The following is a 13,780-nucleotide window of genomic DNA, read 5'->3' on the forward strand; positions in this document are numbered from 1 at the left end:
AACCGTTTTTAATAAAAAGACAAAAGCTGTAATGAAAATACGTTTTATTACACTGAGTAATAAATACTTACAAAGATGCAAATAATGGCTTTATTACAACAGTTTATCCAAATCCGCTTCATGGTACAGTATATTTGGTCTTCGTCCTTGTCGCCTACGTATTAGTGTGTTAAAAAGATCCTAATCCATCGTTACATGCCCCTTGCTACCGTCTTACCCTGTACAAGCCATGCAGTTTTCTAGAATTATCCAGGGGGCAGTCCTACCTAGCATGCAAATTCTTTTTATTAAAAATTTTTTTTTTATAGAAGCAGTCAAGAAAATTCATATATTCCCAAATGGGAACACAAATAATACCAGGCAGTTCCTGTCTGAGCGGCCCAAACACTGGACACTCGCTCCTGTTTCCACATCCCCCTGGTCAGATGTCTCTGTGTTTATTTCATTTTATTTTATTTTAGCTGTTTTGCGGAAAGGTGTATTGCAGGGCTACTTAAACCTGGCTCTGGAAGCCAGAATGTGCTGCTGGTCTCCATTCTCTCCCTCCAATCAGGGACTGATTTAGACCACGGACTACAGGTCAGTGGGATCACTGGCCAATCAGTGGCAGCCGATTAACTGTCAGGAAGCAAAGAAAGTCAGCGTTACTACTGGACTCAGAGGATCTGAGCATCTCTGGAGTTTCCAGTTCTGATTAAATAATTTTTAGAAGAGAGGAAGTCTTGAGATGTATTGGTTCTTCAGGTTGGCTCCAGTTGGGTGTTCAGGCTGAAGTACGTTGACACGATGACTGATTGGGTCTTCAGGTTGGTTTGTGTTGACACGGTGACTCTGATTGGGTCTTCAGGTTGGGTTGTGTTGACTCTGATTGGGTCTTCAGGTTGGAGTGCTGTTGACACGGTGACTCTCATTGGGTCTTCAGGTTGGGTTGTGTTGACACGGTGACGCTGATTGGGTGTTGAGGTTGGGTTGTGTTGACACGGTTACTCTGATTGGGTGTTGAGGTTGGGTTGTGTTGACACGGTTACTCTGATTGGGTGTTGAGGTTGGGTTGTGTTGACACGGTGACTCTGATTGGGTCTTCAGGTTAGGTTGTGTTGACACGGTGACTCTGATTGGGTGTTGAGGTTGGAGTGCTGTTGACAGGGCGGCTCTGGTATTTAAGAGCGTGCGTTTCTCTCTGTTTCTGCCAAGCACTCCCGCACCAGGCCTCTGGCATGAATTATTCCTTCAAAAGAGCAAATAAATGAATAAATAAATAACAAGCACTCACTCCCTCACTCACTCACTCACTCACTCACTCACTCACTCACTCACTCACTCACTCACTCACTCACTCACTCACTCACTCACTCACTCACTCACTCACTCACTCACTCACTCACTCACTCTTAATGCTCAGAAAGTGTGTGGATCGAGCCTTTCGGTTGGCTTCATCGCTTGGCAACGCCTCATTCAGAACAAAGGTGCTGTATGGAGCGGGTCCAGAAGTGTAGGTCACAGTGTTAAATTTATTACACCAGCATTTCAGCCGAGAACAGCCATCGTCAGGAAGTGTGAGTGTGTGTGTGTGTGTGTGTGTGTGTGTATGTGTATGTATGCTTCTCTCTAGGGGTTTCGTCATACTTGTTCCTGGTTATGGTTATACACTTTGTTGTACGTCGCTCTGGATAAGAGCGCCTGCCAAATGCCTGTAATGTAATGTAATGTAATGTATGCGTGTGTGAGTGTGTACGTGTGTGTATGTGTGTGTATGCCTGTGTGAGTGTGTATGTGTGTGTATGCGAGTGTGAGTGTGTATGTGTGTGTATGCATGTGTGAGTGTGTATGTGTGTGTGTGTGTGTATGTGTGTGTGTATGCGTGAGAGTGTGTATGTGTGTGTATGGTGGTGAGTGTGTATGTGTGTGTGTTGTGTGTGTATGTGTGTGTATGTGTGTGTGTGTGTATGTATGTGTGTGTGTGTGAGTGTGTGTGTGTGTGTGTGTGTGTGTGTGTGTGTGTGTGTATGTGTGTGTGAGTGTGTATGTGTGTGTATGCGTGTGTGAGTGTGTATGTGTGTGTGTGTGTGTGTGTGTGTGTGCATTCCTATGCCCTGATGAAGGCTTTTCATAGCTGAAACAGTGATGGCGATATGACCAGATCTTACACCCATCCACAGAGAAGATGTGTACTGGCAACAAGCGATGCGATAACCTCGACTTGAAAATTACAATTTTCATAGCACCTCCCTCCACATGTCGGGGAGGGGTTGGAGGGGTTGGGGAGGGGTTGGAGGGGTTTGGGGAGGGGTTGGAGGGGTTTGGGGAGGGGTTGGGGTGTTATATTCACAGTTCTTTTCATGGCTTACCCCTTTTTAGTCTCTCCATGGCACTTTTGCTGCCTGCGTACGTTGGCCTGATCTCCTTGCCCAGCTCCTCGATGATGGCCAGGAGCTCGGCGTATTTGCTCTGAGGCACTTGGGTTGCGCTCGTACCCTGGAGTATAAAGGAGAGCACGCGCTAAAACCCAGTTATACAAACCCCAGGACCATCAAATCACTGTAGAACCATTCATACATTAAAAAACACCCTGCTAATACTGCCAGGGCCACAACCAGTATTCTAAATTTACATTACATTTCAGGTATACAGCAAAAACTCCTAATCAGAGTGTCTTAATACAGAAAACAGATCATTTACAAATCCAGTTCTATAAATATTGTGCTACAATGCCACCTGGTGTTCTGTATTTTTTTTTTGGAAAAAGTGACATTTGGCACTGTTACCAAAGGACATATTTACATATTACATGTTCAAATATTTTTAATTGCTGCTAATTACCTGTGTAAAACCCAAGGAAGGCGGTCCGTAGTCGTTCACTATTGGCCTGTAGGACTGTAACGTTGCTAGGCTTGTTGACGGAGAATGCACGTTACCAACTGCAGAAAGAGAAATTGAATTGATTTTTTAACGTTCAATGAAGAATGCCTATATACATTAATTTGACTGAATTAGCTTGGTCTTGCTAACCATGCGACGAGGTCTACAAGAGCACACGTTTATACAGCCCATACGTTTGTATGACGCCATTGTCAAAATGAATGGGGAACATGGAATTGTAATGCATTAGAAAGTCATAGGGGTGCAGTGAGTCTCAACCACCGCTGGGTGTCCTCAGAGGGTCAAAAAAGAATTTTCCTCATCCAGATCAATCATCAGCCCCGGGGAGACAATCATGGAGGAAACCGTACGGGCTGAATTAAGAAGCCAAAGTGATACATTTTAATTACATTGTTACAGGCATCCGTTCGAATAAAACGGGCGATCGGGCATCGCGCGCTCGGTTTAAGGCAACGATTTAACTTCCGTTCTCGCTATTTCGCCGATGCGGGAGAGGAAAGAGCTTTTATGATTAGTAATAATGGCGGATATGAATCAGCTCTCAGGATCTGACCCTATATATATAACTGGACAAAAACTACAGACACGGGCTTTCCCCAGGTATTCATTACAACATTGAATTTTGCATCCGACAAAACCGAGCGAAGATTAAAAATTAACCGACGTTTCTTCCTTACCCTGGTTCACGGAAGTTCCCGGAATGTGTTGGTGGAGGTTGGGTTTGTAAGACATTCCCAGAGACATTGTAAATTAAAGAAATAAAAATGTCCTGAAATTCACTGAAGCGTCTCTGTCTCCCTCAGACACTTTTTGTTTACAGCGGAGCGGCACCGGCAAATATGGCCGTCACTTAATATTGACACCCACAATGCAATCTATCATTACAATGGCAAATTCATAGCATTTTCACCAAAAACGGGTTCGCGTGGTAAATATGCACATACATATACGTACGTTACAGCAATCGGCGCATCTTGCATTTCACATTTACTAAAACATTATGAGTTAGAAGACTTTATTACACAATGTCATTTAAAACAACATTTTATGTACATTTTTGACGAAAACTTGACACTTGAGATAAACTTTGTAACAGTTTTCACAGGTTTCCTATGACTTAAGAAACCAAAAAATAACATTATATGATGTTAAATTCTTTCGATAAAACTGAAATCAACCTTTTTTTATTGAAGATGTACGTTTAACTGGCTTATCTTAAAATGAATTTAGTGTGGAAAGAGCGATCGTGCGATATCATGAAATAGCTACTCCCCTGTACCTGTTATCTTTAAAGTTCGCTTGAAAACGTAGCCTACTGATAACAACTGAAAACTTTTTAAAACCTCTTTGGAGGAGTAGATTTGCTCTGCTTTGGCGTGTCTGTACCCCCAATAGTGTGAAAATCCACAATTTAAATGCTCCGGTGAATTTAACTAATACTTCAGTACATCATTATGCCTGCAACTTCATTGGCAAGAATACATTTTGGTGATCGGAAAAGGGGTACACTAGTCACGGAGAGGTACCATGGGGACTGCAATTTACACAAAGGAGGACACGTGCCATTCGCACCCCTTTCCTGTCGTCCGACGTTCTCCCCTCCCCCTCCATCCTATGACGAGGCGAGCAACTTCGGTGCTAAATTTTTCCACTTGACGAATGACGTGTTATCCAGTAGCCAGTACTGTTAGATAGCCTATTATCATGCCGGAGGCGTGTACAGAAAAAGGTCTCTTTCCGAGCCTCGTAGAAGCGGTGTCGAGTGTGCATTTTTTAAAAGGGCGGAGGGTGGTTAAAAAAAATAGACAATCTGACAACATCTCACAATCCGAACCTTCTAGTTTTAGAACAGATTCTTCCAGATAGTAATCTCGGTGCTGCTAGTTATAAATTCATCTCGTTTAAGTAGTACGGAGGCAGTGTTTGCGCGTGCGCCCACAAAATCTATTTAGAGCAGTTCCTGCATAAAATATACATTTCTGAAGAAGTATGCACGATTCCAAAACACTTTCACCGTTTGTTACTTCAGTTGGCAAAAGAACTTCTCCAGTCTCGGGGAGTTGCGTCAACAGCACACCCAGCAGTTCTTCAGACGAGTTCCTCTTCAGGCCGTCTAAAGTGGGTAACAGGCACGTTTCACAAACACGTTCATTAAACCAGTTAAGTCGATACCATCTGCATCCCATCCACCTTCAATCTCTGCGCGCTTTCAACCGTACCCCTGTGCATCAGTATGGTTTCCCAGAATATACTGTATTTCTTTTACTTCCGGAAAGGAAGCAAAAAAAAGAATGACTTAAAGGTTTAAAAAGCAGGCATTTCATTCTCTTCATTTGTCATATACAAGATATGAACATATTACCATTATCAGATCTTTGTATGAGCCAGGAGTGAAAACAGTCCCAAGCATTAAAGCTGTCTTTCAATATTTTCACAATTTCACTTTAAGAAGATGAAATAACAGAAGATATGTAATGCGACATTTATATATAAGCAGCATTATTCACATAAGTGGTCTTACTTCCACTGCTGGATGCCAGACCTGGGTCAACTATTTCAAATATTCAGAACCAAATTCTTCTTTCAAACGACTGTACATTTTGATTAGCAACATACTTGGTTGAAAATTCTCAGGGATCCCGCTTCAAATCTATATGGCACCTAAACAGTTAAAAGTATTTCACAATGTTTAGGGCGGTGTAGATCTGTAACCAGAAAGAAAATGAAGCGGTCTTGGTCTTACAACAAAAATGTGTGCTTTATATAGCATGAAATGGCCAACACCTTCATTATTGAGTCAAAGAGCATGAAAGCTCACTGAAGCATTACCAGGCCCAAAGTCACCGCTAGCAGTATGGCTAAGGGCCTGGACTCCTACAGTATTGCTAGCAGTACAGCTAAGGGCCTGGACCCCTACAGTAATGTTAGCAGTACAGCTAAGGGCCTGGACTCCTACAGTATTGCTAGCAGTACAGCTAAGGGCCTGGACTCCTACAGTAATGTTAGCAGTACGCTAAGGGCCTGGACCCTACTAATGTTAGCAGTACAGCTAGGCCTGATCCTACAGTACTGCTAGCAGTACAGCTAAGGGCCTGACCCTACAGTAATGCTAGCAGTACGGCTAAGGGCCTGGACTCCTATGTTAATGCTAGCAGTACAGCTAAGGGCCTGGACCCCTACAGTAATGCTAGCAGATGCTAAGGCCTGACTCTAGTTAATGCTAGCAGTACGGCTAAGGGCCTGGACCCCTACAGTAATGCTAGCAGTATGGCTAAGGGCCTGGACTCCTATGTTAATGCTAGCAGTACGGCTAAGGGCCTGGACTCCAGACCAGCAAGGTCACATTTCAGACATGCAAGCCTCCGCACAGCAAGGAACTGTCCAGATTGCCATGGGGTCAGCTGGTATTGCACAACCAGGGACCCCCAAACCCTCAGCCTAGTTTTCTGTGTTTACTCAGGAGAGCCACCCTAATTGGCTGTGTGCTGAATGGGTGTGTTAGCCACGCCCTTGTTTACTTTATCACTCATTACACACTCCATATAGACATGCCTTTGACACACACCATCCCATTAGGAACCAGCAATAAATAATAATAGGTTTTATTTAGATACTGCTTTCCATTTTACAGTGAAAAGTGCTTTATATGCACAATTTGGGAAATGACAATTTCTCAAGTACATAATACAAAAAGAAAGCATATGTGCAAAATAAGTTCTAGTTCTAGTTGAACACACAATCTTTAAAAAGCTGGTCTGGTGGATCCAGAGCTTTTCACGGCCAGCAGCGTCTAAACTGGCGGCTCATTTCAGCAGAACACACTCCACCAGGACACACTTCACCAGAACACACCCGAATGTGGCAGGACACACTCCACCAGGACACACTCCACCAGAACACACCCGTCTGTGGCAGAACACACTCCACCAGGACACGCTCCAGCAGGACACACCCGTCTGTGGGATCCAGACTGACTCTGACTAGTGAGGGCCTGGCATTCTTAAGCACTGATTTCCAAAAGTATGTGGACCAATAAAGTATTGGGAGACACGGACGCAACACAGACTCACAAACACAACACAGACACATGGACACCACAAAGACACACAGACGCAACACAGACTCACGGATGCAACACAGACACATGGGCACAGGCACGCTGACGTGGCAGCCCTCCTACACAAGATTGCATTCACTCTGAAGAACAGGAAGGAAAAAAGTGCCACAATTCTCTTAATGTCAAGTTATTAAAAACAGCCATGACAGATGACAAAGCTGTTAGACTGAAGCCTTTTCTGGCGCACAACAAATATTTACAGTTAAAAGGCACAATGCTTGCCAACTGCCAATACGCAATAACAAAAACACACAATAAGCCACACTGGTGACAGACAGGCGGTATTCACAAATTTCTCAAACACGCCCAACACGCCGCCCGCGTTCCCCGCTGAACGCCGCTTATTTTCAGCACAATTCAGAAAACATAACAAGCAGGAAAGAACCGAGAACGCAGCACAAGTTTCTTTGTCTGGTCTGTTTGTTTAGGCGGGGAGACGGGGAGACGGGGGGGCGGGTTTCCAGACGCTGAGGTCGGGAGCGCAAACAGCGGAAATTTCCGAGAACGTGCGAAAAGAGGGAGGACACCGTCGCCTCTGCTCCGCGCTCCCGAGAGGAACCGAGCTGAACGGGACGTCTCCCAAACGAGGCCCCCACCAGCACCCCCACCAGCACCTCCGCCAGCACCTCCACCAGCACCCCCGCCAGCACCTCCGCCAGCACCCCCGCCAGCACCTCCACCAGCACCCCACCAGCACCCCCGCCAGCACCTCCACCAGCACCCCCCCAGCACCTCCACCAGCACCCCCGCCAGCACCTCCGCCAGCACCTCCACCAGCACCTCCGCCAGCACCTCCACCAGCACCTCCACCAGCACCTCCGCCAGCACCTCCGCCAGCACCTTCACCAGCACCTCCGCCAGCACCTTCACCAGCACCTCCACCAGCACCTCCGCCAGCACCTCCACCAGCACCTTCACCAGCACCCCCGCCAGCACCTCCACCAGCACCTCCGCCAGCACCCCCGCCAGCATCTCCGCCAGCACCTCCACCAGCACCCCCGCCAGCACCTCCGCCAGCACCTCGGGACGCCTCCCGAACGAGGCCCCCCCAGCACCTGCACCGCCACAGGCCAGGTGTCACCCGTCAGACACATGTGACAACCGCGACACTGCGCACTTCCTCCACACCAAGGCACTTCCTTTTTAAACGACGTCTGGCCTGCACATGCGAACAAAAATTTTGAAATGTGCCAAATGTGTTAACGATTTCTGTCAGATGAGGACGGAGTGTGGCACAGTGGGTAAGGAACTGCGCTTGTAACCGAAAGGTCGCAGGTTCGAATCCCGGGTAAGGACACTGCCGTTGTACCCTTGAGCAAGGTACTTAACCTGCATTGCTTCAGTATATATCCAGCTGTATAAATGGATACAATGTAAAGTACTATGTAAAAAGTTGTGTAAGTCGCTCTGGATAAGAGCGTCTGCTAAATGCCTGTAATGTAATGTAATGTAAGATGAGCTTCAGCCTCTCTCAACGTGTAACACATCCCTGGAAAGAAGAAAAGATTTTAAATACCAATTCTCCTTCGCTACTCTCCTCAATTTTATGTTAAGAACCCTTTGTGATGCCTTGAGAGATCAGCTGAGACTTATTACTAAAATTAGGTGGAGCACTATGACATCATACGTGTCAAATATAAGAAAATGAGTCATAAAAATAAGAAAAGCCTAATGACGTACGCCAGGAATATCCAACCCTGATCCTGGGTGCCCGAGACGCTACTGGTTTTTGCTCCTTCCAAACCCATAACAGCAGAACTGGCTTAATGGTCTGGTTTAAGGAACACAGGTGGCCGTGTGCTGGAGGTGCACTTCACCTTTCAGACTGTGAATATTAAGAGTCTTCATAATCCATCAGACTCATGAGGTCAAGCATTCTGTGTTTTTATCTGCTCAGGGACAACAGACGAAATTTAATGTATTCTGATATTGCCATATGCCCTGTGCAGGTCAAATAAAAATAAATAAAAGTCACGTAAAACAAACATTCTCCCCGATTGTTGAAATTTTGCTTTCTGTTTTCATATTTGTTTCAAATTTGGCACCGCCCCTCACCAAATCAACTGTTCTGCTGTGCATCCTGGTACTGTCTGTCGTTGTGGTGACTTCTCCCACCTTGGACATCACCCTGGTGACGCTCAGTTGCACTGTATTTCACGCATCCCTCGCAGCTTCATATCCATGGCAACCATTTCCATGGTACCCGCTTCCTTGAAAGGGAATTTTAAAATTCTTTGTGAGCTCATTTCAGACTGGCATGTGTTCAAACATGGATTGCCATATGTTCGAGTCGAAGGGTGAAACAGAAACAGGAGAAAGGAATGAGTGTGTGCAGTGAATTTGGGAACAGATGGGGGAAAAAACCCCAAAGGGAATTAAACTGTAGAATTCCTGAGAGTCCAGCACTACAATCTGCATCAGACTCCCAGAAGGGTTTGCATTGACAAACACGTATTTTTCAAAGGAAGAATTTCTTCTGATCAGCTCTTCACAACCTTCGTGGTGCAGAAAAACCAAACTAGATCTGCCATATACACAGCACTGAATTATCCTGTCCATTGCAAAAATACCAGTGATTTGAATTATCCAAGATAAATTATGTTTCATGCACAACAATATAAGAAAACATATAAATTTAAATTTTAACGTTTAAATTGTGTTTGCTGTGTAACCCCATTCATCCACTCGAGAACTGATATGAGTCAGCGGATCCCCGGTCAGGCTCAGTTCTGTGTACAGAGAGGTCAGGGCTGGTCTCACAATATTACTGGAATGTTTTGTAAACGTTTAACATTGCCACTGCATTGCAGTGGGGTGGGGGGGGGGGGGGGGCAGTGGTAGTGGTGTAGGTCACCTTAGGAACCTTTATACCAGGGATGCCAAACCAGAGGGCTGCAGTGGCTGCAGGTTCTTGTGGTTTCCTTTAAATCAGCAGCTGGTTTTGACCTTGGAATCAAGCTTTGTGGACTCTTCACCCAGCCAGTGACTCTGAGTTACGGGCTTATTCGCTGAAACAGGAGCCAATTCCAGGAACCCAACCCATCGCCATTTTCTCCAGAAAATATCTCGACTTTGTTATAAGCCCATCTATGACTATGGACCATTCATTCTGTGTAAAATGAAAAATCTCATTCTGACGTAATGTGACACTAAGAAAGTAAATCATCCCTCCTGAGGCATTAAAAGTGCCTAATTAAAACAATTAACAGCTATTTATGGTTGGGGAATTGCAATCATGGTTATAACGAAAGCCAGAACATAAACTGGGGTCCCCAGGGATGGGGTTCATAAACTCCCATATAAAGTTATGACTATGTTTATTCAACGTGCTATACTTTGAATACTCACAAACCAATCCCTTGAAATCATAAAACCCATGAATTCGTAAAGGAAGGACCCACTCTAATCTTGCCCTTGGGAGTGGGTGGCACAGCCGGTTTCTGCTTATCTGCTTGCTCGAACAAGGCGAGCCTCAGGATATCTCACACCTCTACCTTGCTTGAATAAAAAGCCCCAGGCAAGTGTTAGCTATGACAACAAAACAACAACTAGCTAGGTACACTACCTTGTTCAAGCACCACTCACGTCGTTCACTGCACAAACAAAACACACCTTGTCAGACTAAAAAAAGCACAATTTTCAGATAACGTTAAATAAAACAATAATAGTTAGCCAGTTCTATAGCATCAGCGTTGACCGGCAAGGTTTACTATGAGGAGATTGTTTAAGAAATTAGGGCTACCCTTCATAATTATGCTTTCGACCCTCTGTAACTTACAGGAGAAAAGCCTTAAAAGACGTCCCATTCCCTGCTGCGGGGTGCCAGCTCCTGCGTTGCCTGATACAACAGCGTAACCATCTTTACTTTAGCCGTCTCTCTGCTTTAGCTCCAGGCAAGCAGAGTCGCACGTGGATCACGTGATTCTCACGTCGCTTGGTTAAAAATGGTCAGGACCAATTCCTTGAAAACAAACCAGAATAGTACTCCAAAGCAAGCGTAGCGAAATCAGATCAATAAAAGTGACCTTTTCTGAAATAACTACATTCACATATTTGTATGCACACTTTCAGGAAATGACGTCAAACTATTGGATTTCCCTTGACATCACATTTCACGTTACAAATTTTGGACGCAACAAACACGAATGTGGCGTGCATGCTATACAGGACACGCACATATAATAATTTCTGTATGCAGTCTGGGAATCTGAGCTCCGTTAAGTCTAGTTTGTCTATGATTGACCCCGTCACCACCAAATCCGTTGCTTCGAAAACTAGACTGCCGCTGCCATTCATGCAAAGCTGACACATATAAATGGCTAAACGTTTTAGCCACGAGGTGGAGGCAAAGCACCAAATAGAAACTTTGTAGCCCTAGTAGTACAAGCTCTTAAAAGTCTGTGTATTAATATGTTTACGTATGGAACGCGCTCCGTGTGGTGTTGCGGTTTTATTACTTGCATATTAGGCGAAATAACATATTCCCATTCACTAACGCCGTACCGCTGCTTCTTAATGTAACGAGTAGGGATTTAAGACCAGTAAGAAAACTAACAGCCTGTCTTGGAAACAATGGTGTCGTGTAAAACAGCTACGTATATAAATATAATGGAAACAGCAAATTCAACAAAATCTTTGTTGATCTCTGTAGGTAGCAAATTGCAATTCAGCGCCCATGTGTGTAAATCGTAAATACACGAGGGCGGGACCAACGTTATAATTACGCTATATTCTACGCCAATCATATCATAGACAGTGGGGGCTTCACCCAATCAACGCTCAGGTGGATTTTCAAATGTCGGAAGAGTAGATTGATGGACCATTCATTCAAAACAAGAGTGCTCATTTGATATTCACTGAAAATACACGTAACTTAGCTAAACTTACAACCCATATATTTTAACGAAAACTACAACTTTCAGCTGCTAAGTAAAATTGGACGCTGGTATTAAATCAAGTTTTATTTGCACACTACAATGGGAAAAGGTAAGGAAAAATAATTGTTTGTCAGCATGCATGTGCTTATGCCTCGCTAGCTAGCTTAGTTTACAAATAAAATAGTTTGTTAGTTGATGTTAACACAACTTCCATCGTTTCTTTACTAATACTGCTCAGATAACATTACCCACTACTGGCTAAACTGTGTTAACGTCCCCAGTCAGCTGGACAACGTTACAGTATGAGCTAATTTTGCATAAAAGTTTGGTTAGCTTAACAGTTTTCTGCAGAAACCAGCTAGCTATCGTTTAAATAAGAATGCAAAGTTTAAGACTCGAAGATGCTGATATGCACATAGACTATCTGATCACGAAAAACCCTCTGCCGGACGATCTGGGAATGTCTGCTGTGTAATTTACATTAGTCCCTTTAAATGTTCATGTGCTTTTTGGCTAGCTAGTCAGGAATTAACATGGCGGAGGGGAGGAACTGTAAAGGCTGTGTTGGGTGAACGGATAAACGGCTCCAGCGGTGGCATTCTAAACTAGAGTAGATGGCAACGTTGCAACCTTATTAACAAAACGAACAATCAACACGCGACAGCCAAATAAAATGACTTTCGTTTCACACTTACAGGTAAAAAGAAAGTCTCGACCGGCGCAGAAGTTAAACCCGAAGACGCCCCCGACATCAAAGGGAAACACACAAAAGAAAATCATCCGAAAATGAACGGGGTAGGTGTCCTCTCCAGCGCGTTCGCCAGACGGCTGGAAGGTGGAAACGTGAGCACAAACTATGACAACGTGGACTAATAAAACCGGTAGGCTAAATTTAAAACTGTTGATGCATCCAGGTGCAGCTAATATTAGAATTTTAACTTTCTCGTGAATGCACCACGACTTGCCTGAATTTCCTCCAGATCATATCAACGAAGCCGTCAATCGGAAGTTTTGGATGAAAAGTCTGAACCGGACGGGGAAATGGTCGAGAAAGTAGACGCGCGCGCGCAGTTAAATGCGCAAGTATTGGATCAGTGAGTTTTTGTTGTTTTGGCTCTGTGTTCCAGCTCATTCGAAACGGAACAATGAATATGCGGTCAAACTGCAGACTATCTACCTCTAATTTAAGGGTATTTATTTTCATACCAGGTGGTCCTTGTAGGACTAACCGCTCTTTCTATACACAATCCCTCCACTGTAGGACAGCAAAAGGAATTGGACAAATGAACATGATCTGAAGTGGTCATCATATTTAGTACTTGGTTGCAAACCAAAATATGTTATGACTGCGTGCCTGGCCTGTCCTGCAGCCATCTTCAGTTTGTTTATTTCTGGGGCATTTTGCCTTCAGTGAGTGAAAGGCATGTTCAGCTGGATTCAGGACAGGTGATCGACAATACACATTTTTTGCATTGGTTTACTATCCCATAGGTTAGGGTGACATTTAGCTTGCATTTCGTTGGTTATCGTGTTTTTGTAGTTGTCGGGTTTAAACTTGTGAATCCCAGGATTATAAGAACACAAATCAACACTGCTGTTCCCCTAAATGAGAGTTCTGTTGTAGAAACCCCGGTACTGTGTCCGTTTGTCAGAGATGAACATTCTCGTGGTGTGCTGCTCTAGAGTTCAAAGGTCACTGAACGATGCGGTCTGTTGCAGGAGAGTCTGTGCTGCGGGCTGCTCTAGAGTTCAAAGGTCACTGAACGATGCGGTCTGTTGCAGGAGAGTCTGCTACAGGCTGCTCTAGAGTTCAAAGGTCACTGAACGATGCGGTCTGTTGCAGGAGAGTCTGTGCTGCGGGCTGCTCTAGAGTTCAAAGGTCACTGAACGATGCGGTCTGTTGCAG

General features: G+C 44.6%; 1 protein-coding gene and 1 long non-coding RNA gene across 5 annotated transcripts; one reads left to right on the forward strand and one right to left on the reverse strand.

Moving 5' to 3' along the window:
* Window positions 1-27: 27 nt before the first annotated feature.
* On the reverse strand, window positions 28-12,702 carry LOC135264586 (cyclin-dependent kinase 2-associated protein 1-like). 4 transcript variants are annotated; one of them, XR_010332744.1, is made up of 6 exons: window positions 12,570-12,690; window positions 4,895-4,993; window positions 2,821-2,918; window positions 2,349-2,475; window positions 1,046-1,228; window positions 28-880 (listed from the first exon to the last, which is right to left on the reverse strand). XR_010332744.1 is itself a non-coding variant. In XM_064353308.1 (5 exons), the coding sequence occupies exons 1-5, from the start codon at window positions 12,652-12,654 to the stop codon at window positions 1,161-1,163; spliced, it is 477 nt and encodes a 158-aa protein (XP_064209378.1). In that variant the 5' UTR covers window positions 12,655-12,690; the 3' UTR covers window positions 28-1,160. The 4 variants fall into 4 exon arrangements, 3 of the variants coding, with proteins under 3 accessions (XP_064209378.1, XP_064209379.1, XP_064209381.1); XM_064353308.1 differs by having other exon boundaries at window positions 28-1,228; XM_064353309.1 differs by lacking the exon at window positions 4,895-4,993 and having other exon boundaries at window positions 28-1,228; window positions 12,570-12,702.
* Window positions 11,726-13,710, forward strand: LOC135264588 (uncharacterized). The gene is made up of 3 exons (XR_010332745.1): window positions 11,726-11,983; window positions 12,572-12,669; window positions 13,594-13,710. It is a non-coding gene; the product is annotated as an uncharacterized LOC135264588 (long non-coding RNA).
* Window positions 13,711-13,780: the final 70 nt, after the last annotated feature.

The sequence above is a fragment of the Anguilla rostrata genome, chromosome 10 (genome assembly GCF_018555375.3).
Source record: "Anguilla rostrata isolate EN2019 chromosome 10, ASM1855537v3, whole genome shotgun sequence".
Taxonomy (NCBI): domain Eukaryota; kingdom Metazoa; phylum Chordata; class Actinopteri; order Anguilliformes; family Anguillidae; genus Anguilla; species Anguilla rostrata.

Coding starts and splice junctions, on each gene's coding strand:
- LOC135264586 (XM_064353308.1), bottom strand. CDS start 12,654: ATGATTTTCTTTTGTGTGTTTCCCTTTGATGTCGGGGGCGTCTTCGGG. Junction 2,476..2,820: donor CTTCCTTGGGTTTTACACAG/GTAATTAGCAGC, acceptor TTTATACTCCAG/GGTACGAGCGCAACCCAAGT. Junction 1,229..2,348: donor CATGGAGAGACTAAAAAGGG/GTAAGCCATGAA, acceptor GCTCTTTTGAAG/GAATAATTCATGCCAGAGGC.